General features: G+C 48.0%; 1 protein-coding gene across 6 annotated transcripts in view; it reads left to right on the plus strand.

Moving 5' to 3' along the window:
* The window catches only part of LOC139273131 (echinoderm microtubule-associated protein-like 6), an 816712-nt gene that overhangs the window by 751558 nt on the left and 38117 nt on the right, over positions 1-27037 (plus strand). For all 6 annotated transcript variants that reach the window (XM_070889552.1, XM_070889554.1, XM_070889555.1 and 3 more), the window contains one exon: positions 8956-9128. In XM_070889552.1, coding sequence (XP_070745653.1) covers positions 8956-9128 — 173 coding nt within the window. The remainder of the gene's footprint in view (positions 1-8955; positions 9129-27037) is intronic.

A 27037-nucleotide genomic window follows, 5' to 3' on the forward strand; every position in this document is an offset into this window, starting at 1 on the left:
GCATGACCTCACACTTTCCAATATTATACTCCATCTGCCAAATTTTGCCCACTCATTTAGCCTGTCTATGTCCTTTTGCAGATTTTTTGTGTCCTCCTCACACATTGCTTTTCCTCCCATCTTTGGGTATGAAGTGTCAATGTCGTGACTTCTGGATTTCATCCACTCCAATGATGTCGAGTGTGGGTGTAAAGGGGGAGGGAAGAACGTGATTTGTCTTCCTTGAGTTCCCGCTCTTCCCCCACTCTGCGCCTGCCCCCCCAACCAACCAGGCTCTCTCTTCCCCCCCCTCCCCCCAACCAGGCCCTCTCTTCCCCCTCCTCCCCCAAATAGGTTCTCTCTCTTCCCCCAATCAGGCCCTCGTCCCCCCGACCCCCCCAAACAGGCTCTCTCTTACCCCCCCCCCAACAATCAGGCTCCCTCTCTCTTTCTCTTCCCCCCCCAACGCCCCCCCCCCCCCCCCCCCCCGCCCCAGTCGCCCACCAGCTCTTTCTGCCCAGTGCTCTCCACCCGGCTCTGGGCTCGACTTCCGAGAGGCGAGCTCGAGGCTCAGCGGGGAGCTCGGTGTTCTGCGACTGGGGCGGGAGGATCTAGGGCAGGGACCCCACAGCAAAAGCACAGTACAAATAGTCACTTTGTTTATTAAAAGTAAATATTAAAATAACAGATTTCACTTGATTAGTTTTAACCGACACATCCCTGGATACAAAAATAACGAAATTGCGACAACTATCAAATTTGGACCAGTAACTGTAATACAAATTTATAGAGTTTATCTAAGCACTTTACCTCAACCTCTTTGAATCCAGAAGAATTAAACAGGTAGCAGGCTGCTAATAACTATCCCTCTATCTGGGCCGAGAGCTTGCTGGCCAACCCTTCCCACAGAAACACCTATTGACCATTCCCTGCTGTGAGAAAATCTGCCATTTCATTTCAGTTCTCATAAGTATCTGGACTATCAATTCACATCTTGAAGATAAAATGGCACCTGGACTGAGTCACAAAAAATGTTAAATATAAATACAATTATCAAACTATTTGGGCTGGATTTTCGCTCTTGGCTTCCTCTGTTTTTGCCCCGGAGGGGTGGCAATGGCGGCGGAGAGCTCTTCTGGGCGAGCGGCAAGCTTCCAGTGCTCCACCGAGGTTTTTGGGGCCGGTTTCGGCAGGGCACAGAGCATTACCGCTCAGAAAAGGTGAGCCAGTGTGCAATGCCCCTCACCAGATCGATTTTTGCCTCCCGCCCGACCCGTAACGCTGCGTAGAACGGCGTGCTGGGACCACCTGTGAAAGTGGGCGGTTCGAGCTGTACCGGCTGCGGAGACGTAAGTAATGTCTGTTATGTCCTTAATAAAGTAATGTGATTGAGTACTGTAGACGTGAGTAAGTGTGACCTTAGTCTCTTTATTCTAACTCCAGAGTGCCCGTACAGCATGGGAGGTCTGCTTATATACAGTGCTCCTAAGGGATGCTGGGATCCCTTGGGACTCCAACAGATGCACCCTCTGATGGCGGTAGAATGCTGGTTACATAGGGTTGCATACATAACATCACCCCCTCCCAAAGTTAATAGTACACTAATTTACAGGGTGAGACGATCTGGGGCTTTCCGCTCCCTAGTCGATCGTCTCGGTACAAACACAGGTGCAGGTGAGTTGGTTGGTTCTTCGCTGGGCTGCTGCGCAGCTGGCCTTGCTAGGCTGCTGGGGATGATTAGTTCAGTTTCGTGGTTAACCGTTATGTCAGTTGCCACTTGTGTGTGTGTCGGAGGGTCGAAGTTGGTGGTGTCCTCTTCAGGTTGCTCGTGGCTGTCTGTGAATCACAGTTTGGTTTGGTCCAAATGCTTTCTGCAAGTTAGTCCATTTGCGAGTTTGACCTGAAACACCCTACTCCCTTTTTTGGCTATGACAGTGCCAGCAAGCCATTTAGGACCATGTCCATAGTTGAATACAAACACAGGGTCATTGACTTCAATATCGCGTGACAAATTTGCACGATCATGGTACATGCTTTGTTAATGCCGCCTGCCCTCGGCGTGATCATGGAGATCAGGGTGGACGAGAGAAAGCCTTGCTTTGAGTGCCCTTTTCATGAGCAGCTCGGCTGGAGGAACCCCGGTGAGCGAGTGGGGTCTGGTGCGGTAGCTGAGCAGGACTTGGGAGAAGCGGGTCTGCAGGGAGCCTTCCGACACGCGTTTCAAGCTTTGCTTGATGGTTTGGATTGCCCGTTCTGCCTGGCCGTTGGATGCGGGCTTGAACGGGACAGGTGTGACGTGCTTGATCCCATTGCGGGTCATGAATTCTTTGAATTCAGCGTTGGTGAAGCACGGTCCATTGTCGCTGACAAGGACATCAGGCAGGCCGTGCTTGGCAAATGTGGCTCATAGGTCTTCGATGGTGGCAGTGGATGTGCTTACAGACATTATTACACACTCAATCCACTTTGAATAAGCTTCCACAACAACCAAGAACATTTTACCTAGAAACGGGCCAGCGAAGTAAAAGTGGATCCTATACCACGGCTTGGAGGGCCATGACCACAAACTTAGCGGTGCCTCCCAAGGTGCATTGCTCAGTTGAGAGCAAGTGTTGCATTGTCGCATGCAAGACTCCAAATCTGAGTTGATGCCGGGCCACCACACATGGGATCTGGCTATAGCTTTCATCGGTACTATGCCTGGGTGGGTATTTTGTAGGTCGCGTATGAATGTTTCCCTGCCTTTCTTGGGCAAAACCACGTGATTACCCCATAAAAGACAGTCCGCCTGTATGGACATTTCGTCTTTACGCCGCTGGAACGGCTTGATCTCTTCATGCATCTCTGCTGGGACGCTGGACCAACTCCCATGGAGGACACAGTTTTTTTACAAGGGACAGTAAAGGATCCTGGCTGGTCCAGGTCCTGATCTGGCGGGCCATAACGGGTGACGTTTCGTTTTCAAATGCATCCATCACCAAGAGCACGTCTGCAGGCTGTGCCATTTCCGGTGGTGGGCAATAGTAGCCGACTGAGGGCATCAGCACAGTTCTCTGTGCCTGGCCTATGGCGAATTACATAGTTATAGGCGGACAGCGCGAGCACCCATCTTTGGATGCGAGCAGAGGCATTGGTATTGATACCTTTGCTCTCTGAGAACAGCGATATGAGTAGCTTGTGGTCAGTTTCTAACTTGAACTTAAGCCCAAACAGATACTGGTGCTTTTTTTTACCCCGTAAACACATGCTAGAGCTTTTTCAATCATGCTGTAGGCTCTTTCGGCCTTGGACAAGCTCCTGGACGCATAAGCGACCGGTTGCAATGTTCCCGATTCGTTTGCTTGTAACACACACCCGACCCCATATGAAGACGCATCGCAAGCTAGCACTAAACATTTACCTGGATCATACAGGACAAGCAGTTTGTTTGAACATAACAGATTTCAGGCTTTCTCAAAAGCTGTCTCTTGTGATTTACCTCATACCCAGTCATCTCCCTTGCGTAGCAACACGTGTAGAGGTTCTAGCAAGGTGCTTAACCCAGGTAAGAAATTACCAAAATAATTGAGGAGTCCCAGGAACGACCGCAGCTACATCACGTTCTGTGGTCTTGGCGCATTCTTGATGGCCTTCATCTTGACGTCGGTGGGTCTGATGCCATCTGCCGCAATTCTTCTCCCTAAGAACACGACCTCTGGTGCCAGGAAAACACACTTAGAGTGTTTCAACCTGAGTCCCACACGATCTAGCCGACTTAGAACCTCTTCCATGTTCAGTGGTGTCCCGACCTGTGACCAGTATGTCGTCCTGGAAAACCACGGTGCATGGAACCGACTTTAGCAGACTCTCCATGTTCCTTTGAAAAATAGCCGCGGCCGATCGAATCCCAAACGGGCATCTATTGTAGATGAACAGACCTTTGTGTGTGTTGATGCAGGTGAAGCCTTTCGAAGATTCCGCCAGCTCCTGCGTCATGTAGGCCGAGGTCAGGTACAAGTTGGTGAACGTCTTCCCTCCTGCCAGCGTCGCAAATAGGCCATCTGCCTTGGGTAGCGGGTACTGGTCCTTAGCGAAAAACGGTTAATCGTTACTTTATAGTACCCGCAAATTCTGACCGTGCCATCGCCCTTGAGAACCGGAACAATTAGACTGGCCCACTCGTTGAACTTCACCGGTGCGACGATGCCCTCTCGTTGCAGACTGTCCAGCTCGATCTCCACTTTCTCTCGCATCATGTATAGCACCGGACGTGCCTTGTGGTGGATGGGTCGTGTACCGGGAACCAAGTGGATCTGCACCTTTGCCCCCGAGAAACTTCCGTTGCCTGGCTCAAACAGCGATGGAAACTTGCTCAGAACCTGGGCACATGAGGCATCATCGACCGATGAAAGCGCTTGGATGTCGTCCCAGTTCAAGTGGATTTTTCCCAGCCAGCTTCTGCCGAACAGTGTGGGGCCATCTCCTGGTACTATCCATAGTGGTAGTTCGTGCACTGCTCCGTCATAGGAGACTTTTACTACTGCGCTGCCAATTACAGGGATCAGCTCTTTAGTGTAAATTCTCAGCTTGGTGTGAATGGGGCTCAGCTTGGGCCTGTGTGCCTTGTTGCACCACAGCCTGTTGAAGGCCTTTTTGCTCATGATTGACTGACTCGCACCCGTGTCCAATTCCATGGATACTGGAATTCCGTTCAGTTCAACTTTTAACATGATCGGTGGACATTTCGTAGTGAAGGTGTGTACCCCGTACACTTCTGCCTCCTCGGTTTGAGTCTCTCTAGTTCAGTTTGATCTGCCATGGATTGGTCTTCCTCTGCAACATGGTGGTTTGCATGGTTTGCAGCTCGTCTGCACATTCGCTGGAGGTGTCCCATTGTTCCACAGTGTTTCAAACATGCATAGTGTTTGAAGCGGCATTGATGGGCTCGATGATCACCTCCGCAGCACCAACAAAGTGTTAACTGCCTCGCATTAACGCTTGATGGTGGACTCTGAGTCATCTGAGGTCGTGCAGCTGCAGGCGTGTACGTTCTGCCATATGCATTCCTCCCTGAAAACTATGTTACTTTGTGTACAGTACTTGCCGAAACATCTTTATGCTGCGAAATTTGTTTGGTGTTATCGCTGGTGGACATAAATGCCTGGGCTATCGTTATGGCTTTGCTCAGGTTCGGTGTTTCAATAGTTTGCGAAGGATAACCTCATGGCCAATGCCAGGAAAAAAAAAATGTCTCTTAGCATTCGCTCCAGGAATCCATCAAATTCGCAATGTCCTGCAAGGCGCCTTAGATCGGTGACGTAGCTCGCCACTTCCTGGACTTCAGACTGTTGACATGTGTAAAATCGATACCTTGCCATCAGAACGCTCTCCTTCGGATTCAGGTGCTCCCGGACCAGCGTACACAGTTCTTCATACGATTTGGTTGTTGGTTTCACCAGAGCAAGAAGATTCTTCATGAGGCCATAGATTGTTGCCCCGCAGACGATGAAGAGGATCGCCCTTCGTTTGGCAGCGTTCTCATCTCCTTCCAGCTCATTGGCCACAAAGTATTGGTCGAGTCGCTCCACGAAGGCCTCCCAATCATCCCCTTCTGAAAATTTCTCCAGGATACCAACAGTTCTCTGCATTTTCATGTGATGGTTCGTTATCTCGTCGCCAGTTGTTATGTCCTTCATAAAGTAATGTGATTGAGTACTGTAGACGTGAATGTGTGACCTTAGTCTCTTTATTCTAACTTCAGAGTGTTCATACAGTATGGGAGGCCTGCTTATATACAGTGCTCCCAAGGGATGCTGGGATCCCTTGGGACTCCAACAGATACGTCTTCTGGTGGCAGTAGAATGCTGATTACATAGGGTTGCATACATAACAATGTCGACCTCAGGTAAGTATGATTGTTTTTTTTTGTGGTTTATGTAGTGGTGGCATGAGATATTTTGGGGGAATATTTTTGGTGTTTTTTTTTCAGGTTTTTCTTTTTCTCCCCAGGCCACTCAGAGCACCCCGGCTCTTTAGCTTGGGATTTTCGCATGCTAAGCTGGCCTAGCGCCCTAAGAGCGGTGTGCAACACCTCCCTTAGTGCTCTGTCCCACCCTCCTGGCCCAGCTGCCCAATTTTGCTGACTGAGGCACAAACCTTTTCCAGGCGGTATCAAGAGCGCCCCGCTGCCATTAACACCCCGAAATCTTAAAAGCCGAAAATTCAGCCCCTTATCGTAAATTGTTTTCAGGACAAAATAAATAGTTTCTAAAACAAAAACAGAAAATGCTGGGAACACACAACGGGTCAGTCAGCATCTATAGAGTTAACTCTTTATCACAACTGGGAAAAAAAAGATAAACAAGCATTTAAATAGAATCAGAATAAAAAGGGAGGCAATAAAAACATGAGAGAGCAAGTATCAGCGGGATAGAAACATAAAAACATAGAAAATAGGTGCAGGAGTAGGCCATTCAGCCCTTCGAGCCTGCACCACCATTCAATAAGATCATGGCTGATCATACACCTCAGTACCCCTTTCCTGCTTTCTCTCCATACCCCTTGATCCCTTTAGCCGTAAGGGCCATATCTAACTCCCTCTTGAATATATCCAATGAACTGGCATCAACAACTCTCTGCAGTAGGGAATTCCACAGGTTAACAACTCTGAGTGAAGAAGTTTCTCCTCATCTCGGTCCTAAATGGCTTACCCCTTATCCTTAGACTATGTCCCCTGGTTCTGGACTTCCCCAACATCGGGAACATTCTTCCTGCATCTAACCTGTCCAGTCCCGTAAGAATTTTATATGTTTTTATGAGATCCTCTCTCATCCTTCTAAACTCCAGTAAATACAGGCCCAGTCGATCCAGTCTCTCCTCATATGTCAGTCCTGCCATCCCAGGAATCAGTCTAGTGAACCTTCGCTGCACTCCCTCAATAGCAAAAACGTCCTTCCTCAGATTAGGAGACCAAAACTGAACACAATATTCTAGGTGAGGCCTCACCAAGGCTCTGTACAACTGCTGTAAGACCTCCCTGCTCCTATACTCAAATCCCCTAGCTATGAAGGCCAACATACCATTTCCTTCTTCACCGCCTGCTGTACCTGCATGCCAACTTTTAATGACTGATGTACCATGACACCCAGGTCTCGTTGCACCTCCCCTTTTCCTAATCTGCCGCCATTCAGATAATATTCTGCCTTCGTGTTTTTGCCACCAAAGTGGATAATCTCACATTTGTCCACAATATACTGCATCTGCCACGCATTTGCCCACTCACCTAACCTGTCCAAGTCACCCTGCAGCCTTTTAGCGTCCTCCTCACAGCTCACACCGCCACCCAGCTTAGTGTCATCTACAAACTTGGAGATATTACACTCAATTCCCTCATCCAAATCATTAATGTATATTGTAAATAGCTGGGGTCCCAGCACTGAGCCCTGCGGCACCCCACTAGTCACTGCCTGCCATTCTGAAAAGGACCCGTTTATCCCGACTCTCTGCTTCATGTCTGCCAACCAGTTCTCTATCCACGTCAGCACATTACCTCCAATACCATGTGCTTTGATTTTGCACACCAATCTCTTGTGTGGGACCTTGTCAAAAGCCTTTTGAAAGTCCAAATACACCACATCCACTGGTTCTCCTTTGTCCACTCTACTAGTTACATCCTCAAAAAATTCTAGAAGATTTGTCAAGCAAGATTTCTCTTTCATAAATCCATGCTGACTTGGACCGATCCCGTCACTACTTTCCAAATGTGCTGCTATTTCGTCTTTAATAAGGGATTCCCTGCAATATCCTTCAAAGGAAAACAGAAGATGATTAGATGGCTCCCACCCGACCCATAGCGCTGCGTAGTGCGCCATGCTGGGAACGCCTGTGAATGCTGGCGGTCCAAGCTGTAGCAGCTGCAGAGAGGTAAGTAATGTCGATCTCAGGTAAGATGGTTAGATGGCTGAAATGATCTTTACAAATGAAAGTGGGAAGAAGTATTATGAAAGTGGGAAGAAGCATTATGAAAGAAATTAAATACATAAAAGAGACAAAGAACATGTAAAGAGCTGAGGAAGTGAGAGATAAATCAAGTCTGAAATGGAAACGGGGGAAGCTGGCAAAACGTGGTCTGATGGCCTGAAGTAAGAAAAGCAGCACTGTGTTCTGATGAAGCTTCTCCAACATTTACATTGACTTTAATAACTTCAGACTTGATATTAGCCTCCACTTTCTTTAGGGAAGAGAATGTTTGTGACATGTGGGAGCATTCATTTCTAGCTGGACCTCAAGGTATCCCTGTCAGAGCAGCAGGCTACTACTAGGACTTCCGCCATCTCATCAGGGCGGGTGTGCCCTATTGATGCAGGCCACCTGCCTCAACTATGTAAATCAGTCCTTTCCCCATGATTTGGGATACAGTCAAAGGCCAGGATAATCGGCAGATGTTAAGTCCACCCTGACACACTTTCAACAGTAGAGCAGGAACTCAGCAATTTCCAGCTCCATGATAAGTTTAAAAAATTCTGCTTAAAGCTGAAGATTTTCACAATAAAAGATTTGATGGAATGTTAACTGCACGATTGGGGGATGGCACTGGGTGGAAGAAAAGCTAACTTATTTTACACATTTTCACTTCTTTAAGGTCTCCCCATGCCTTGCATCAAATTCATGCCAAGAGGACAGAAGGCAATTAAGTTCCTGTCCTATTCCAGTGTGGCTCTACAAAAGTATAAGAAAGTTTAATTCTCTCTCTGAATATCTCTGCTTCTTAATTCCACAGCTGAGATTGGCAACTTACTATGTGAGAAATCAGAGATAATTTAATTGGAGTTCCAATGTGCTGCATCACAGTGTCACGCTACTAGACCCTTTAGTGGGCAGAATCAAATACAAATTATGAAATTTTAAACTGTAATTCTGTGAGTTTTAACATGATATATGAGCTTTGTTGTATTTTAAGCTTTTAAAAATTATGCTCTTGAATTTTCCCCGTTATAGAAATTGCTAAACAAAGTGAACCTTGGCTATGGTGCAAAATGTGCTGCTTACAGCCCTGATGGAGAAATGGTTGCAATTGGGATGAAGAATGGAGAATTCATTATACTGCTGGTTAATTCTCTGAAAGTGTGGGGCAAGAAACGAGATCGGAGTGCTGCCATTCAGGATACCAGGTACAACACCCATCATAGTAGAAATATCCAATTAATGACTAGTACCCTCGAAGTATGTATTCTGATAGTGGCATCAGAATTAATTAATTAAAAATCAGCATGCGTACAAACTCGTCTCCCTATAACCTTGCAACACCAGAATACTAACACAGCACCTAAACTGGTAAAAAGCTCGAAACAATGTCAAGCATCTCAACATCTTCCTGAGTTTCCCAACATCACAGATGCCAGTCTTTAGCTAATTTGATTCACTCAACGTGATATCAAGAAACAGCACCTGATGCAGCAAAGACTATAGGCTCCAACAAAATCCCAACTGTAGTGCTGAAGACCTGTGCTCCAGAACTAGTCACGCCTCTAGCCATACTGTTCCAGTACAGCTACAACAATGTGGAAGATTTCCCACGTATGTCCTGTCCACAAAAAGCAGGATAAATCCAACCCAGGCAATTACCACTCTATCATTCTGGCCTGATCATCAGCAAAGTGATGGAATGAGTAGTCAACAGTGCTATCAAACAGCATTTACTCCCCAATATATTCTGCTCACATCCTCAGTTTGGATTCCGCCAGAACCACTAAGTTCCAGACCCCACTACAGCCTCGGTCCAAACATGGACACAAAAGATGAATTCCAGAGATTAGGTGACAAGAAGACAGCATTCAACCAAATGTGGCACCGAGGAGCCCTAATAAAATTTAAAATGGGGATCAGAGGGAAAATTCTCCAGTGGCTATAGTAATACTTGACACAAAGGAAAATAGTTATGATTGTTGGAGGTCAATTATCTCAAGCTCAAGACATTTTAGCAGGAGGCCCAACTGCCTTCAGCTGCTTCATCAATGACCTCCCTCCATCCTCAAGTCAGAAGTGGGGCTGTTTACTGATGATTGAACAGCCCATAAAGAAGCAGTCCATGCCTGCAGGCAGTAAGACCTGGACAGTGTCCAGGCTTGTGTTGATAAGTGGCAACTAACATTCACACCACAAAAGTGTCAGGTAATGATCATCTCCAACAAGAGAGAGTCTAACCATCTTCCCTTGAGATTCAATGGGATAACCATTGTCAAATCTCCCCCACCAACACCCTGGGGGACATTGTTGACCAGAAACCCAACTGGACCAGCCACATAAATGCCATGGCTACAAAAGCAGGTCAGAGGCTGGATATTATGCAGCAAATGGCTCCCCAAAGCCTCTCCACCACCTACAAGGCACAAGTCAGGAATATGATGGAATACGCTCCAGTTCCCTTTTGTGTATAGCTGCAGCAACACACAAAACTTAACACCTGTCTGCTTGATTGGCACCCCATCCACCAGCTTAAACATCATAGAAACATAGAAAATAGGTGCAGGAGTAGGCCATTTGGCCCTTCGAGCCTGCACCGCCATTCAATGAGTTCATGGCTGAACGTGCAACTTCAGTACCCCATTCCTGCTTTCTCACCATACCCCTTGATCCCCCTAGTAGTAAGGACTACATCTAACTCATTTTTGAATATATTTAGTGAATTGGCCTCAACAACTTTCTGTGGTAGAGAATTCCACAGGTTCACCACTCTCTGGGTGAAGAAGTTTCTCCTCATCTCGGTCCTAAATAGCTTACCCCTTATCCTTCGACTGTGTCCCCTGGTTCTGGACTTCCCCAACATTGGGAACATCCTTCCTGCATCTAACCTGTCTAAACCTGTCAGAATTTTAAACGTTTCTATGAGATCCCCTCTCATTTTTCTGAACTCCAGTGAATACAAGCCCAGTTGATCCAGTCTTTCTTGAAATGTCAGTCCCGCCATTATGGATAACTTTGAGAGACTGTGCATTTTTAGAGAGTGGTAGGTTTCCAAAGGTTCATGGGATTGCAGATTGCACCCATGTTGGCCCTACATGCTCCCTGGCATAGAGTTGAAAACTCTGGTTGGAGGTGATCCCGGAGGTTTGATCATGTGACACCTGTTCATGTTACATCTGATCACATGATGCTTACTCACAGTTTGCAAATGTTACTGCATTTACTTATAAAGGTTGGGCCCACTGTAATTGAGTATCTTACTCACAGTTTCATACCAGCCGTTGTCATGCCAGAAGTTCTGAGAACCAGGAGCGCCTCCCGCGAGCAGGTTGAACAAAAGTACACAGGCACAAAACACAGCTGTGAACTGTGAATGTAAGTTCAAACTGTACTTTTCTTCTGGGTTGCTAGCAGCAGTTTCCGGGAGATTAATCTTCCATTCCTAAAGAGACCCAGACAGTTCGGGAGGGTTGGCAACCTAACCCTAATCCTGATCTTTACCCACTGACCTGGGAAGAAGAGACGGAAAATCGGCGAGGGGTCCTGCTCCAGATCAATAACTAGTGACTCTTGCTGAAAACTGTCAGTTGATGTTGACAAGGACAGGATCAGGGTCAGCTGTTATATCTTACAAGATAAATAGTCTGGTGAGGCTCACACATGGACATCTTTTTGTGGACAGGTCGTGCCTGGGTAAGATGCAGAGGCAGATGAGAGAGGTGGAAAGAAGATAGAGGAGAAACATACCGAGTAGGGGAGGGGAAAGGAGGAGAAAGTGATTGGGGCAGTGGAGGGAGGGAGTGGAAGATACAAGCAGAAGAGAAGACTCCAATGGGGGAGGATAAAGGACGAGAATCCAATGGGAGGAGGGCAACCGAAGGTGGGGGAATGTATACTGAAATAATATATTGACCTTGGAGGGCGTGCAGCACAGATTCACCCGAATGATACGAGGAGTGAAAGGATTAAAATTATACGGTCAGTTTGTATTCTGTTTGAGTATAGACAATTGAGGCTTGATCCAATCGAGGTGTTAAAAATGATAAACGGATTTGAGAAGGTAAAGATAAATTATTTTCTCTGGTGGGGGAATCCAGAACAAGAGAGCATAATCTTAAAATTGGATCCAGCCTGTTGTGTATGGAGAAAGAATCAGACTGAACACTGTGAGCTCAAAGTAAAGTGTGACCTTAGTCTTTTATTGCAGGTCTCCAGAGTGCCTCTCCAACCTGTGAAGCCGCCTTAAATACCTGTGCTCCCAAGGGATTATGGGATCCCTTGGGACTACAGGGAATGAGCCCTCTGGTGGCTGTACAGAGTAAATATAAGTCCACATATATAACAACATTCTTCCCCAAAGTCAATAGTGTAACTATTTGCAATGTGAGTCGATCGGGGGCCCTCCTTGCCCTGGTTGATTGTCTCGGTGTGAAAGCTGGTGTTGTTGAATCATTTGTTGGGCCCTCGCTGGGCTGCTATGCAGCTGGCCTTGCTGGGCTGCCTGGTATGTTGGGCTCTGCAGGGCTGCTGTGGATGATGGGTTCTGCTTCGTGGTCAACCGTGGTGTCGGTTGCCACTGGTGTGTGTGTTGTGGGATCAAAAAAGGTAGGGTCCAAGGTGGGTTGCTCAGGGTAGTCCGTGAATCTGAGTTTGATTTAGTCCAAGTGTTTCCGGTAAATGAGTCCATTTGAAAGTTTGACCCGAAACACCCTGCTCCCCTCTTTGGCCACGACAGTGCCGGGAAGCCACTTGGGACCTTGTCCATAATTTAATACAAATACAGGATCATTGACTTCAATCTCGCGTGACACATTTGCGCTATCATGGTATGCACTTTGTTGAAGCCGCCTGCTCTCTACTTGTTCATGTAGATCAGGGTGAACGAACGAGAGCCTTGTCTTAAGTGCTCTTTTCAGAGCAGTTCAGCAGGTGGGATCCCAGTTAGTGAGTGTGGTCTCGTGCGGTAGCTAAGCAGGACTCGGGATTGACGAGTCTACAGTGAGCCTTCAGTTACCCTCTTCAAGCCTTGCTTGATGGTTTGCACTCTCTCTCTCCCTGACTATTGGACGCTGGTTTAAACGGGGCAGATGTGACATGTTTGATCCCATTACGGGTCATGAATTCTTTGAACTCAGCATTGGTAAAACATGGCCCGTTGTTGCTCACCAGGACATTGGGTAAGCCGTGTGTGGCAAACATGGCCCGCAGGCTTTCAGTAGTGGCAGCGGACGTGCTAGCCGACATTATCTCACATTCAATCCACTTGGAGCATGCGTCTACAACCACAAGGAACATTTTACCCAAGAACGGGCCTGAATAGTCGACGTGTACCCTAGACCATGGTTTGGAAGGCCAAGACCAAAAAACTTAGCCGCGCCTCCCTGGGTACATTGCTTAACTGCGAGCATGTATTACATCTGTGAATACAGGACTCTAAGTCCACATCGATACCAGGCCGCCACACGTGGGATCTGGCTATTGTTTTCATCATTACGATGCCTGGGTGGGTACTGTGGAGATCATTGATGAAGGTGTCTCTGCCCTTCTTGGGGACCACTATTCAATTGCCCCACAGAAGGTAGTCTGCCTGTATAGACATTTCATCTTTGCGCCGCTGGAACGGCTTTATCTCTTCCTGCATTTCCACTGGGACACTGAACCAGCTCCCATGAAGCACACAGCTTTTGACGAGATAATAAGGGGACCTGGCTTGTCCAGGTTTTGATCTGCCGGGCAGTGACGGGTGATTGTTCACTCTCAAATGCTTCCATAACTATGGCTAGATCTGCGGGCTGCGCCATTTCCACCCCCGTGGTGAGCAATGGCAGCCTACTGAGAGCATTGGCGCAGTTTTCTGTGCCTGGCCTGTGGCGGATGGCATAGTTGTATGCAGACAACGTGAGCGCCCATCTCTGGATGCGGGCCGATGAGTTGGTATTTATCCCTTTACTCTCGGAAAACAGGGATATAAGTGGTTTATGGTAAGTTTCCATTTCGAATTTTAGCCCAAACAGGTATTGATACATTTTCTTTACCCCATAAACACACGCTAATTCATCTTTTTCAATCATGCTGTAGGCTCTCTCAGCCTTAGACAGACTCCTGGATGCATAAGCAACCGGTTGCAGTTTCCCGAAATCATTAGCTTGTTGCAATACACACCCAACGCCATATGACGACGCATCACATGCTAGTACCAAATGCTTACATGGATCATACATCACAAGCAATTTGTTTGAGCACAACAATTTTCTTGCTTTTACAAAGGCATTTTCCTTGCTTTTGCCTCAAACCCATTCGCCCCCTTTTTGTAGTAAGACATGTAGTGGTTCTAGCAGGGTGCTGAGACCCGGTAAGAAGTTACCAAAGTAGTTCAAGAGTCCCAGAAACGACCGCAGCTCCGTCACGTTCTGTGGCCTGAGTGCATTCTCGATTGCCTCCGTCTTCGCGTTGGTGGTCCTGATGCCGTCCGCCGAAATCCTCCTTCCCAGGAACTCCACTTCAGGTGCCAGGAAAACGCACCGAGCATTTTAACCTGAGCGGTTGAGAAACATAGAAACATAGAAAATAGGTGCAGGAGTAGGCCATTCGGCCCTTCGAGCCTGCACCGCCATTCAATAAGATCATAGCTGATCACTCCCTCAGTAACCCTTTCCTGCTTTCTTTCCATACCACTTAATTCTCTTAAACGTAAGGGCCATATCTAACTCCCTCTTGAATATATACAATGAACTGGCATCAACAACACTCTGCGGCAGGGAATTCCACAGGTTAACAACTCTGAGTGAAGAAGTTTCTCCTCATCTCAGTCCTAAATGGCCTACCCCTTATCCTAAGACTATGTCCCCTGGTTCTGGACTTCCCCAACATCGGGAACATTCTTCCCGCGTCAGACCTGTCCAGTCCTGTCAGAATCTTATACTTTTCTATGAGATCCCCTCTCATCCTTCTAAACTCCAGTGAATAAAGGCCCAGTTGATCCAGTCTCTCCTCATATGACAGTCCAGCTATCCCTGGGATCAGTCTGGTGAACCTTCGCTGCACTCCCTCAATAGCAAGAACGTCCTTCCTCAGATTAGGAGACCAAAACTGAACACACTATTCCAGGTGAGGCCTCACTCAGGCCCTGTACAACTGCAGTAAGACCTCCCTGCTCCTATACTCAAATCCCCTTGCTATGAAGGCCAACATACCATTTGCCTTCTTCACCGCCTGCTGTACCTGCATGCCAACTTTCAATGACTGATGGACCATGACACGCAGGTCTCGTTGCACCTCCCCTTTTCCTAATCTGCCGCCATTCAGATAATATTCTGCCTTCGTGTTTTTGCCTCCAAAATGGATAACCTCACATTTATCCACATTATACTGCATCTGCCATTCATTTGCCTACTCACCCAACCTGTCCAAGTCACCCTGCAGCCTCTTAGCGTCCTCCTCACAGCTCACACCGCCACCAAGTTTAGTGTCATCTGCAAACTTGGAGATATCACACTCAATTCCTTCATCCAAATCATTGATGTATATTGTGAAGAGCTGGGGTCCCAGCACTGAGCCCTGCGGCACTCCACTGGTCACTGCCTGCCATTCTGAAAAGGACCCATTTATCCCGACTCTCTGCTTCATGTCTGCCAACCAGTTCTCTATCCACGTCAGTACATTACCCCCAATACCACACCAATTTTGCACACCAATCTCTTGTGCGGGACCTTGTCAAAAGCCTTTTGAAAGTCCAAATACACCACATCCATTGGTTCTCCCTTGTCCACTCTGCTAGTTACATCCTCAAAAAATTCCAGAAGATTCGTCAAGCATGATTTCCCTTTCATAAATCCATGCTGACTTGGACCGATCCTGTCACTGCTTTCCAAATGCGCTGCCATTTCATCTTTCTGATATCTTCACAGAGCACAGCACACACAGCTCCTAACATGGCAGGCAGCTCTCTCGGAAGCCTCCGGAATCTGCCTGATTCTGTTTATTATTAACTCTGCAGTTGCAGTACACAATACGTCCACATCCACAGTGTGGAGCTACAAACATTACAAGCTTACAACCATTACAATTCTTAATAACTGATTCTAACATTTTCCCTACTACTGATGTCAGGCTAACTGGTCTATATTTACCCGTTTTCTCTCTCCTTTTTTAAAAAGTGGTGTTACATTAGCTACCCTCCAGTCCATAGGAACTGATCCAGAGTCGATAGACTGTTGGAAAATGATCACCAATGCCTCCAATATTTCTGGGGCCACTTCCTTAAGTACTCTGGGATGCAGACTATCAGCCTTCAATCCCATAAATTTCCCTAACTCAATTTCCCACCTTATAAGGATATCCTTTAGTTCCTCCTTGTCACTAGACCCACTGTCCCCTAGTACATTCGGAAGGTTATTTGTGTCTTCCCTCGTGAAGGCAGAACCAAAGTATTTGTTCAGTTGGTCTGCCATTTCTTTGTTCCCCATTATAAATTCACCTGAATCCGACTGCAAGGCCGACTGCAAGGGACCTACGTTTGTCTTCACTAATCTTTTTCTCTTCACATATTTATAGAAGCTTTTGCAGTCAGTTTTTATGTTCCCAGCAAGCTTCTTCTCGTACTCTATTTTCCTCCTCTGTTGAAATCTAAATTTCTCCCAGTCCTCAGATTTGTTGCTTTTTCTGGCCAATTTATATGCCTCTTCCTTGGATTTAACACTATCCTTAATTTCCCTGTTAGCCACGGTTGAGCCACCTTCCCCGTTTCATTTTTACTCCAGACAGGGATGTACAATTGCTGAAGTTCATCCATGTGATCTTTAAATGTTTGCCATTGCCTATCCACCGTCAACGCTTTAAGTATCCTTTGCCAGTCTATTCTAGCCAATTAACGCCTCAAACCATCGAAGTTACCTTTCCTTAAGTTCAGGACCCTAGTTTCCGAATTAACTGTGTCACTCTCCATCTTAATAAAAAATTCTACCATATTATGGTCATTCTTCCCCAGGGGGCCTCGCACAACAAGATTGCTAATTAGTCCCTTCTCATTACACACCACCCAGTCTAGATGGCCAGCTCTCTAGTTGGTTCCTCGACATATTGGTCTAGAAAACCATTCCTAATACACTCCAGGAAATCCTCCTCCACCACATTGCTACCAGTTTGGTTAGCCCAATCAATACTTAGATTAAAGTCACCCATGATAACTGCTATACCTTAATTGCACGTGTAAAGTCCTTACTCTGCAGTATGAAACCACATGAGGCACATTCTGGGGACAAGGTCACTCTGTGACCTTAACTCTTTATTCACAGGACTCCAAAGACGATGACCCTGCGTGGGACCTCCCTTTTTATACCTATGTGATCAGGTAAGGAGTGTCTCCCACAAGTTCACCCCTTGTGGTCAAGGTGTGCATCTAGTTTGAGTGTATACAGTAATACAGTGGTGTTACATTGTGGTTACATACATGACATCACCTCCGCCCCCGCCAGCCCCCAAAGTCTTATTGGGATCATAGGTTTAGTCTTTCAGGTGGTCTACGCTCCCTCGTGGAACGCCGCAGTTGGGGCTCTGGTTGTTGGACACTGATGTGAGTGTCTGTCACCTGTGGTGATTCTGGCCTGTCTGGGCTGACCGCAGGGACTGTGCATTCTTCTGATTGCTCTTGTTGCTCGTTCACTGGCGGTGTTGTGAGCTCCATCTCATAACTTCTTCAGATTCCTCCGTGTCGATGCTGAACCTTTTTTTAACTTGGTCCAGATGCTTACGGCATATCTGACCATTGTTGAGTTTTACCACGATGACCCTATTCCCCTCTTTGTCAATTACAGTGCCCTCAAGCCATTTGGGCCCCATGGCGTGATTGAGGACGAATACAGGATCATTTATTTCTATACATCTCCCACTCAAATTACGGTCATGGTACTCGTTTTGTGTCTTGCGCTTGCCCTCAACTATGTTGGTCAGGACTGAGTGAATGAGGGACAACTGAGTTTTGAGTGTCCATTTCATGAGTAGCTCTGTGGGCGGGACCCCCATGAGCGAGTGCGGTCGGGATCTATAGGCCAGCAGGAGACGCGATAGGCGGCATTATAGGGAGGGTCCTTGAATCCTGAGCATACCTTGCTTAATGATTTGGACCGCACGTTCCACCTGGCCATTGGAGGCCGGCTTGAACGGCGCAGTCCTGACGTGGTTGATGCCATTGCCCGACATAAACTCTCGGAATTCGTAGCTTGTGAAACATGGGCCATTATCACTAACCAGGATGTCCGGCAAGCCATGGGTTGCAAAGATCGCACGTAGGCTTTCCACGGTGGTGGATGACGTGCATGAATTCAGAATGATGCACTCGATCCATTTCAAGTACGCATCTACCACAATAAGGAACATCTTACCCATGAATGGGCCCGCGTAGTCAACATGAATGCGTGACCATGGCCTGGTGAGTAGGGCCACGGGCTGAGCAGGGCCTCCCTGGGGGCATTACTCAGCTGGGCACACGTCGTGCACCTGCGAACACAGTGTTCCAGGTCTGAATCAATTCCAGGCCACCAAACTTGTGACCGGGCAACGGTCTTCATCAGCACAATGCCTGGGTGCTCGCTGTGGAGTTCCCTGATGAATGCCTCCCTGCCCTTCTGGGGCATAACTACCCGGCTGCCCCATAGTAGGCAGTCGGCTTGGAGTGAGAGCTCATCCATCCGTCTGTGGAACGATCTGACCTTCACAAGGCATGCTCCGTGTACGGGCGCCCAGTCCCCAGTCAGGACACATTTCTTAATCAGGGATCGGAGGGGATCTCTGTTTGTCCGGATTTTGATCTGGCGGGCTGTGATGGGGGAGCCTGCGCTGTCAAATGCATCGACAGCCATGACCATCTCGGCGCTTTGCTCCGCTGCCCCCTCAGTGGTGGCCAGTGGAAGCCTGCTGAGCGCGTCAGCGCAATTTTCAGTGCCGGGCCAGTGCCGGATGGAGTCGTCATAAGCAGCCAGCGTGAGAGCCCATCGCTGTATGCGAGCTGATGCATTGGCATTGATAGCCTTGCTGTCTGACAACACGGATGTTTTTGGCTTGTGGTCCGTCTCTAATTTAAACTTTGTACCAAAGAGGTACTGATGCATTTTTTTTACACCATAGACACATACAACGCTTCCTTCTCGACCATCCCATATCCCCGTTCTGCTTGAGAGTGACCTGGAGGCACAAGCCACAGGTTGTAGTTGACCCTCAGCACTGCCCATCTGCAACACGCACCCAACCCGATAGGACGATGCATCACATGTCAGAACCAATTTTTTACAGGGATCGTACAGGGTCAACAACTTATTTCAACAAAGTAGGTTTCGCGTCCGATCAAAAGCCTGTTCCTGACAGTCCCCCCAAAACAAATCGCAATCCTTATGCAGGAGCACGTGTAGCAGCTCCAATAATGTGCTCAAGTTCGGCAGAAAGTTACCGAAATAGTTCAACAGTCCCAGGAATGAACGTAACTCCGATGTGTTGCAGGGCCTGGGTGCTCGTCGAATCGCCTCTGTTTTGGATTCGGTGGGCCGAATCCCATCTGCAGCAACCCTCCTGCCCAGAAACTCAACCTCAGGGACTAAAAACACACATTTAGACTTTTTGAGTCGCAGGCCTACCCGGTCCAGTCGGCGTAGCAAGTGCTACAGGTTGTGGAGGTGTTCCTCAGTGTCACGACCCATGATGAGGATGTCGTACTGGAATACAATCGTTCCAGGAATGGATTTAAGCAGGCTTTCCATGTTCGTTGAAAAATCACGGCCGCTGATCGAATGCCAAACGGGCACCTGTTATAAACGAACAGTCCCTTGTGCGTGGTGATGATGGTCAGTAGTTTAGATTCGTCGGCCAGTTCCTGGGTCATATAGGCTGAAGTGAGGTCCAACTTGGTGAACAGCTTGCCACCTGCCAGCGTGGCGAAGGGGTCCTCTGCTGTCGGGAGCGGGCATTGATCTTGTAGGGACACCCGATTGATGGTGGCCTTGTAGTCTCCACAGATCCTGACACAGCCATCCGCTTTTAGGACGGGAACAATGGAGCTCGCCCAGTCACTGAATTCAATAGGCGAGATGATGCCCTCTCTCAACAGCCGGTCCAATTCGCTCTCGATCTTTTCCCGCATCACATACGGCACCGCTCTGGCTTTGTGGTGCTCCGGCCTGGCGTCCGGGGTGATGTGTATCACTACTTTAGTGCCTTTGAAAGGCCCGACGCCAGGTTGGAATAGTGAATTGAATTGTTGTAGGACTTGTGAGCACAAACTTCGCTCCACAGATGACATTGCCTGAACATCCCCCCATTTCCAGTTCATCTCGGTTAACCAGCTCCTCCCCAACAGTGCAGGACCATTGCCCGGGACAATCCAGAGTGGCGTTTAATAAAACCCTCATCATCATTGGTGGCGTTTTGGTGTATGAACTGTGAATATTCGCAACATGGACCCGCTGAACCTCGGCGTCCATCGATTTGCCCCAAAAGTCATCCTGCCTCAAAGAACCCTCTTCTGGTCCATCCGCCTCATATATTAGTCTGGTTTCAGACTTCCTGCACATTCGAGCTAAGTGGCCACTAAGATTGCAGTTCCTGCAGACAAACTGTTGAAATCTGCAAGATCTAGCTGAGTGTTTTCCCCCACACCTCCAGCATGAGTTAAAGTTCCCATTGTTGGTGACAAAGGGACTATGGCCAGGCATTCCGCGCTGACTGTCCCTTTGACTGCTCTTAAGTACCCTATTAGTGGGTGTCAATGGCCCCATCCCGGGCCGCATTGTTCACTGTGATGGCGTGAATGTCCATTCAGCCTGCCATTGTCTCTGTTGAAGTCCTACTCTGTGGTCTATTGCTGCCTGGGGAGTGTCGGACTGCCCCTTCCTGCCTGCGGGGCTCTGAGTCACATTGATGATGTTGACTCCCTGATCCATCGCCGCATTAGAGGCAGAATTGCACGCGTATATTATTTTCGTCTCTTCCTCCCCCGCCATGAAAGTTTGAGCTATCAACGCGACGCTTCCAAGGTCAAATCCTTGGTCTCAATTAATTTGCGGAAAATTTCTGCATGGCCGATGCCCTCGATAAGGAAGTCCCTTAGCATCTCCACCCTGCAGATGTCTGTGAACTTAGAGGCTGGCCAAACGCCTGACATCCGCTACAAAATCCGGTATGCTCTGTCTTTCACGACGTCAGTGGGTGTAGAATCTGTGTCGGGCCTTATGTATGCTACTCGCCGGTTTGAGGTGCTCCCCGATCAATTTGCTGAGTTCTTCAAAGGTTTTGTCCGCCGGCTTTTCAGATGCTAGTAAGTCCTTCATGAGCGCGTAAGTCTTTGGTCCGCAGCTGGTCAAAAGATAAGCTCTTCGCTTGTCGGCTGCTGCATCCCCCAGCCATTCTTTCGTAACGAAGCTTTGCTGAAGCCTCTCGACAAAATCGTCCCAGTCTTCCCCAACACAGTACCATTCCTCTGTGCTACCGGTGGCCATTCTCGTGGGTCGTGAATTCCCGTTTCTCGTCGCCAATGTAAAGTCCTTGCTCTACAGTATGAAACCACACGAGGCACATTGTGGGGACAAGGCCACTGTGTGACCTTAACTATTTATACACAGAACTCCAAAGATGATGACCCCGCGAGGTGTGCATCTAGGTTGAATGTATACAGTAATACAGTGGTGTTACATTGTGGTTACATACATGACAGCACACATCCCTTATTTCTTGTTTGATGCTGTCCCCAACCTCACTACTACTGTTTGGTGGTTTGTACACAACTCCCACTAGTGTTTTCTTCCCTTTGGTATTCCACAGCTCCACCCCTACCGATTCCACATCATCCAGGCTAATGTCCCGCCTTACTATTGCATTAATTTCCTCTTTAACCAGCAATGCCACCCCGCCTCCTTTTCCTCTCTGCCTATCCTTCCTAAATGTTGAATACCCCTGGATGTTGAGTTCCCAGCCTTGGTCACCCTGGAGCCATGTCTCCGTGATGCCAATTACATCATATCCGTTAATTGCTGTCTGCGCAGTTAATTCGTCCACCTTATTCCGAATACTCCTCGCATTGAGGCACAGAGCATTCAGGCTTGTCTTTTTAACACACTTTGCCCCTTTAGAATTTTGCTGTAATGTGGCCCTTTTTGTTTTTTGCCTTGAGTTTCTCTGCCCTCCACTTTTACTATTCTCCTTTCTATCTTTTGCTTCTGCCTCCATTTTATTTCCCTCTGTCTCCCTGCATAGGTTCCTATCCCCCTGCCATGTTAGTTTAACTCCTCCTCAACAGCAGTAGCAAACACTCCCCCTAGGATATTGGTTCCGGTCCTGCCCAGGTGCAGACCGTCCCACCTCCCCCAGAACCGGTTCCAATGTCCCAGGAATTTGAATCCCTCCCTTGTGCACCACTCCTCAAGCCACGTATTCATCTGAGCTATCCTGCGACTTCTACTCTGACTAGCACGTGGCACTGATAGCAATCCTGAGATTACTACTTTTGAGGTCCTACTTTTTAATTTAGCTCCTAGCTCCCCTAAATTTGTCTTGTAGGACCTCATCCCGTTTTTTACCTATATCGTTGGTACCTATATGCGCCACAACTGGCTGTGTTCACCCTCCCTTTTCAGAATATCCTGCACCCGTTCCGAGACATCCTTTTCCCTTGCACCAGGCAACATACCATCCTGGAGTCTCGGGTTGCGGCCGCAAAAACGCCTATCTATTCCCCTTACAATCGAATCCCCGATCACTATAGCTCTCCCACTCTTTTTTCTGCCCTCCTGTGCAGCAGAGTCACCCACGGTGCCATGAACTTGGCTGCTGCTGCTCTCCCTTGATGAGTGATCCTCCTCAACAGTACCCAAAGCAGTGTATCTGTTTTGCAGGGGGATGACCGCAGGGGACCCCTGCACTACCTTCCTTGTACTGCTCTTTCCGTTGGTCACCCATTTACTATCTGGCTGTGTACCCTTTATCTGCGGTAAGACCAACTCGCTAAACGTGCTATTCACGTCATTCTCAGCATCGTGGATGCTCCAGAGTTCATCCACCCTCAGCTCCAGGGCCGCAATGCGGTCCGTCAGGAGCTGGAGGCGGATACACTTCCCGCACACCCAGTCGGCAGGGACACCGGAAATGTCCCTGACTTCCCACATAGTACAGGAGGAGCATAACATGTGTCCGAGCTGTCCTACCATGACTTAACCCTTAGATTAACTTAATTTGGCAACAATGCTAAAGGTTACTTACTGATAAAGAAAAAGAAAAACTACTTACCAATCACCAGCCAATCACTTACCCCCTTGGCTGTGATGTCACCTTTCGATTTCTTTCTACTTCTTTTTGCCTCCCTGCTGCAGCTGCACCGGCTGGCTTCTTGTAGGCCGCTCGCCTCCCGAACTCCCGCCTCTGACCACGACCTCCCGCTGCTCACCAACGGGCTTCTTGTAGGCCACTCGCCTCCCGAACTCCCGCCTCCGACCACGAACTCCCGCTGCTCACCGTCGGGCCTCTTGTAGGCCGCTCACCTCCCGAACTCCCACTTCTGACCACGAACTCCCGCTGCTCACTGACGGGCCTCTTGTAGGCCGCTCGCCTGGGCAGGACCGGAACCAAGTCGACTAAGAACCTCCTCCAGGTTCTGCAGGTGCTCGACTGTGTTCCAGCCTGTGACCAAGATGTCGTCCTGGAAGATCACGGTGTGCGGGATCGACTTCAGTAAACTTTCCATGTTTCTCTGGAATATCGCCGCCGCTAATCGGATTCCAAATGGGCATCTGTTATAAACAAAAAGACCTTTGTGCCTGTTGACGCAGGTGAGGGCCTTCGATGATTCCTCCAGCTCCTGCGTCATGTAGGCTGAAGTCAGATCCAGCTTCGTGAACGTCTTTCCTCCCGCCAGTGTTGCAAAGAGGTCATCAGCTTTTGGTAGTGGGTATTGGTCCTGCAGGGAGAAACGATTGATAGTTACTTTATAATCGCCACAGATTCTGACAGTGCCATCTCTCTTGAGGACTGGGCCAATAAGACTGGTCCACTTGCTGAACTCGATCGGTGAAATGATGCCCTCTCGTTGCAGCCGGTCTAGCTCGATCTCTATCCTTTCTCTCATCATGTACGGTACTGCTCTTGCTTTGTGATGGGTGGCTCGCATCCCGGAATTAGGTGGATCTGCAATTTTGCTCCTTCGAATTTCCCGATGCCTGGTTCGAACAGCGAAGGAAATTTGTTTAAGACCTGGGCACATGAAGTGTCGTCAGCGGGCAATAGCACTCGGACGTTGTCCCAGTTCCAGCGTATCTTTCCCAGCCAGCTCCTGCCAAGCAGCGTGGGATCATCGCTCGGTACCACCCAGAGTGGTAGCTTGTGCATCACTCCATCGTAGGAAACCTTTACGGTAGCACTGCCGATTACAGGAATCAGTTCTTTAGTGTCAGTTCTTAGTCTCATGCAAACTGGAGTTAAGACTTGCTTTGAGGCCTTGTTGCACCACAACCTTTCGAAAGTCTTTTTGCCCATGATGGACTGGCTCATGCCCATGTCCAGCTCCATTGACACCAGGAGTCCATTTAGTTCAACATTCAGCATTATCGGGGGACAATTTGTGGTGAATGTGTGCACCTCATGTACCTCTGCCTCCTCTATCTGAGGCTCTGGTTCGTAGTGATCCTCCGTGGATCTGTCCTCCTCTGTAACGTGGTGGTTTGCAAGTTTAACAGGCTTTGCAGCTCACCTGCACACTCATTGGAGGTGTCCCATTGTTCCACAGCCCTTGCAAACATATCCTTTGAATCGGCATGAATAGAAACGATGATCACCCCCGCAGCGCCAACAAGGTGCTAATGGCCTTGCATTCATCACCCTTGATGGTGGACTCTGAGACATCTGCGGACGTGTAGCTGCAGGTATGTGTGACCTGCCCTGTACGTTACGATTCGAAAACAACATCACTTTGTTCACAGTACTTGTAGCAGCACTTGTGTGCTGAGAGATTTGCTTAGTATTGTGTTGAAATCTCGACCTCCGAAAAGAATGACTCCGACACTTACAGCTCCGGCAGAAGTTTCTTTAATTCGCTTGCTAGCAAGGGGCAGGTCACACTCAGTCAAGAGCTAAGTGAACACCTCCACAATGGTACAGTTTCACAAGATATTTATACAGTAAAACCCAAGTTATGGCCTCTCCCTGTGTATTGCTCTGTCTCACAGTCAGTGAATACAGATAAAGAGTTAATTACTATATCCTGGTCCTGACATGGTTTACAGATATTTCCTTTTGTCAGGGTTATCAGTTGGCCAGCCAGCCATTACTCCATGAGTCATAGGTAATGGGCTATCACCTGTCTTGTATTGTGTCAGGATTGTTCAATTTCTTGGTCAGTTTATCGTTTACATCAAAAGGATGAGGTCTCTACAAGAGATAGTGGCTGGTGGTTTGAGTACATAGAAAAGAGTGGGGTGACATGGAACTCTTGTCGTGTAGACAATAGGAGAGCACCATGGGGGGGGGGGGGGTACTTGTCTCAGCATGACTTGTCTCCTAGCTGTCTGATGGCCATCAGCCATCTCCAACCAGGTTTAGCTGTTTATGCAAGCTGACTGCTAAAATGCAGAAAGTTCTGGAAGGGCCAGGAGTCCATTTTGTTATATATATATTGCAAAGGGCACACAAATACCGTATGGTATCAGCTTAGATAAAAATACATTTCCACATTCCCCCATTTTGTCCTTCACAAGGACAATTCAATCCATTCTGATCTTGTACAGTCTTTCCATTTCCATTTCCACACAAGAGCCTTCAGCAGTTGTTGCTACCATAACTCTAGCCGTGGTCTCGGTAGGTAACATAGTTTCTCCCACCCTGGCACAGCAACACTTAATGACGACAAATAATAGATACAGGGCGAAGGCTATCAGCAGGAATATGATCAAACCCTGTACCACAGATTTCCCCAGGGCTCCCAACCATCCCGATGCCCAACCCCACAAGGTGATACCGTCCTGGCCAACTGTCTGTTTATACTCTATTACCTTTTTCCTGATGTTTTCAGCTAGACTGCCGATATCTTCTGATTTATCTGGGATATATGTACAGCATTCTTCACCTATTAATGCGCATGTCTCTCCCTCCTTGGCTAGGAGATAATCTAAGGCCATACGATTTTGGAGAGCCACTGTTCGAATAGCTACCATTTCGTCATTTATCCCTTCAAAGGCTTGGGAAGTTGCGTTGGCTACTGATTCGACTAAGTTAGCCAGTTCCCGTAACTGCCATTCAGTCGATGCTATTCCATAGAGTGGCACCATTACCTTGAATATTCCGTTTAGCCACGTCAAATCCCGTTTAAATCTGTGACTTCCATAGGCCTCCCTTAGAGTCTTTACTGATCTGATAAGGGGTACCACATATCCTAAGTAACAGGACCCTGTCCAGTTGGCTGGTAACCATGGGTAGGCTTTATGGCCACAAATAAAGTAGGTGCAATTATAGGACGTCAGCTCCTGGTCCTTTCGCGCCATCCCTACTCGAGTGGTCTCACCTTCCCACCCTTCATCTGGGGCTTTGTTATGGACCATTGTCCAGCCACCGGTTGCTATCTTTCTCTCAGTGGGATTAGTTGTGGCTTGCCATTTAATCATTTGGGAACACTTGCTGCGTCCCATTTCTGGTCCTTTAGTTTCATTACTCACTAGGCATTTTATACCTTCAGGATTTCCTATTCTGGGAGTAATGCTTAGGAAGGGAGGCTGATGGTTATTATCATAATTGGGCTGGTACCATCCCTGGAAGGCTGTAAGTTCATACCCTGCCGACCTCCCTTCTGTTTGTTCCTTCGTTTCTGGCCCCTTAGTTAGGTTTGTCCTATTTTGCACTGTCAACCATTCTACCATTTCTGATTCGTTAAAGGGGACAGATCTCAGGGGAATAACCCCTTCGGAGTGGACAGGTACATGGGAACATATCCAACAACTCGACAAGTTTCTTTCTTGAGCATACTTATGACTCAGTGCCATAAATACGTTTACTTGCAGTTCCCTTCGGTGGCGGGTCTGTACCCCTGGTGTAATCAATAATGCAAAGTAAAACCCTGCCAAGCCCAGCACCATCAGTCCCCATAGTCCATACAGTT

Source organism: Pristiophorus japonicus, chromosome 9 (genome assembly GCF_044704955.1).
Source record: "Pristiophorus japonicus isolate sPriJap1 chromosome 9, sPriJap1.hap1, whole genome shotgun sequence".
NCBI lineage: Eukaryota > Metazoa > Chordata > Chondrichthyes > Pristiophoridae > Pristiophorus > Pristiophorus japonicus.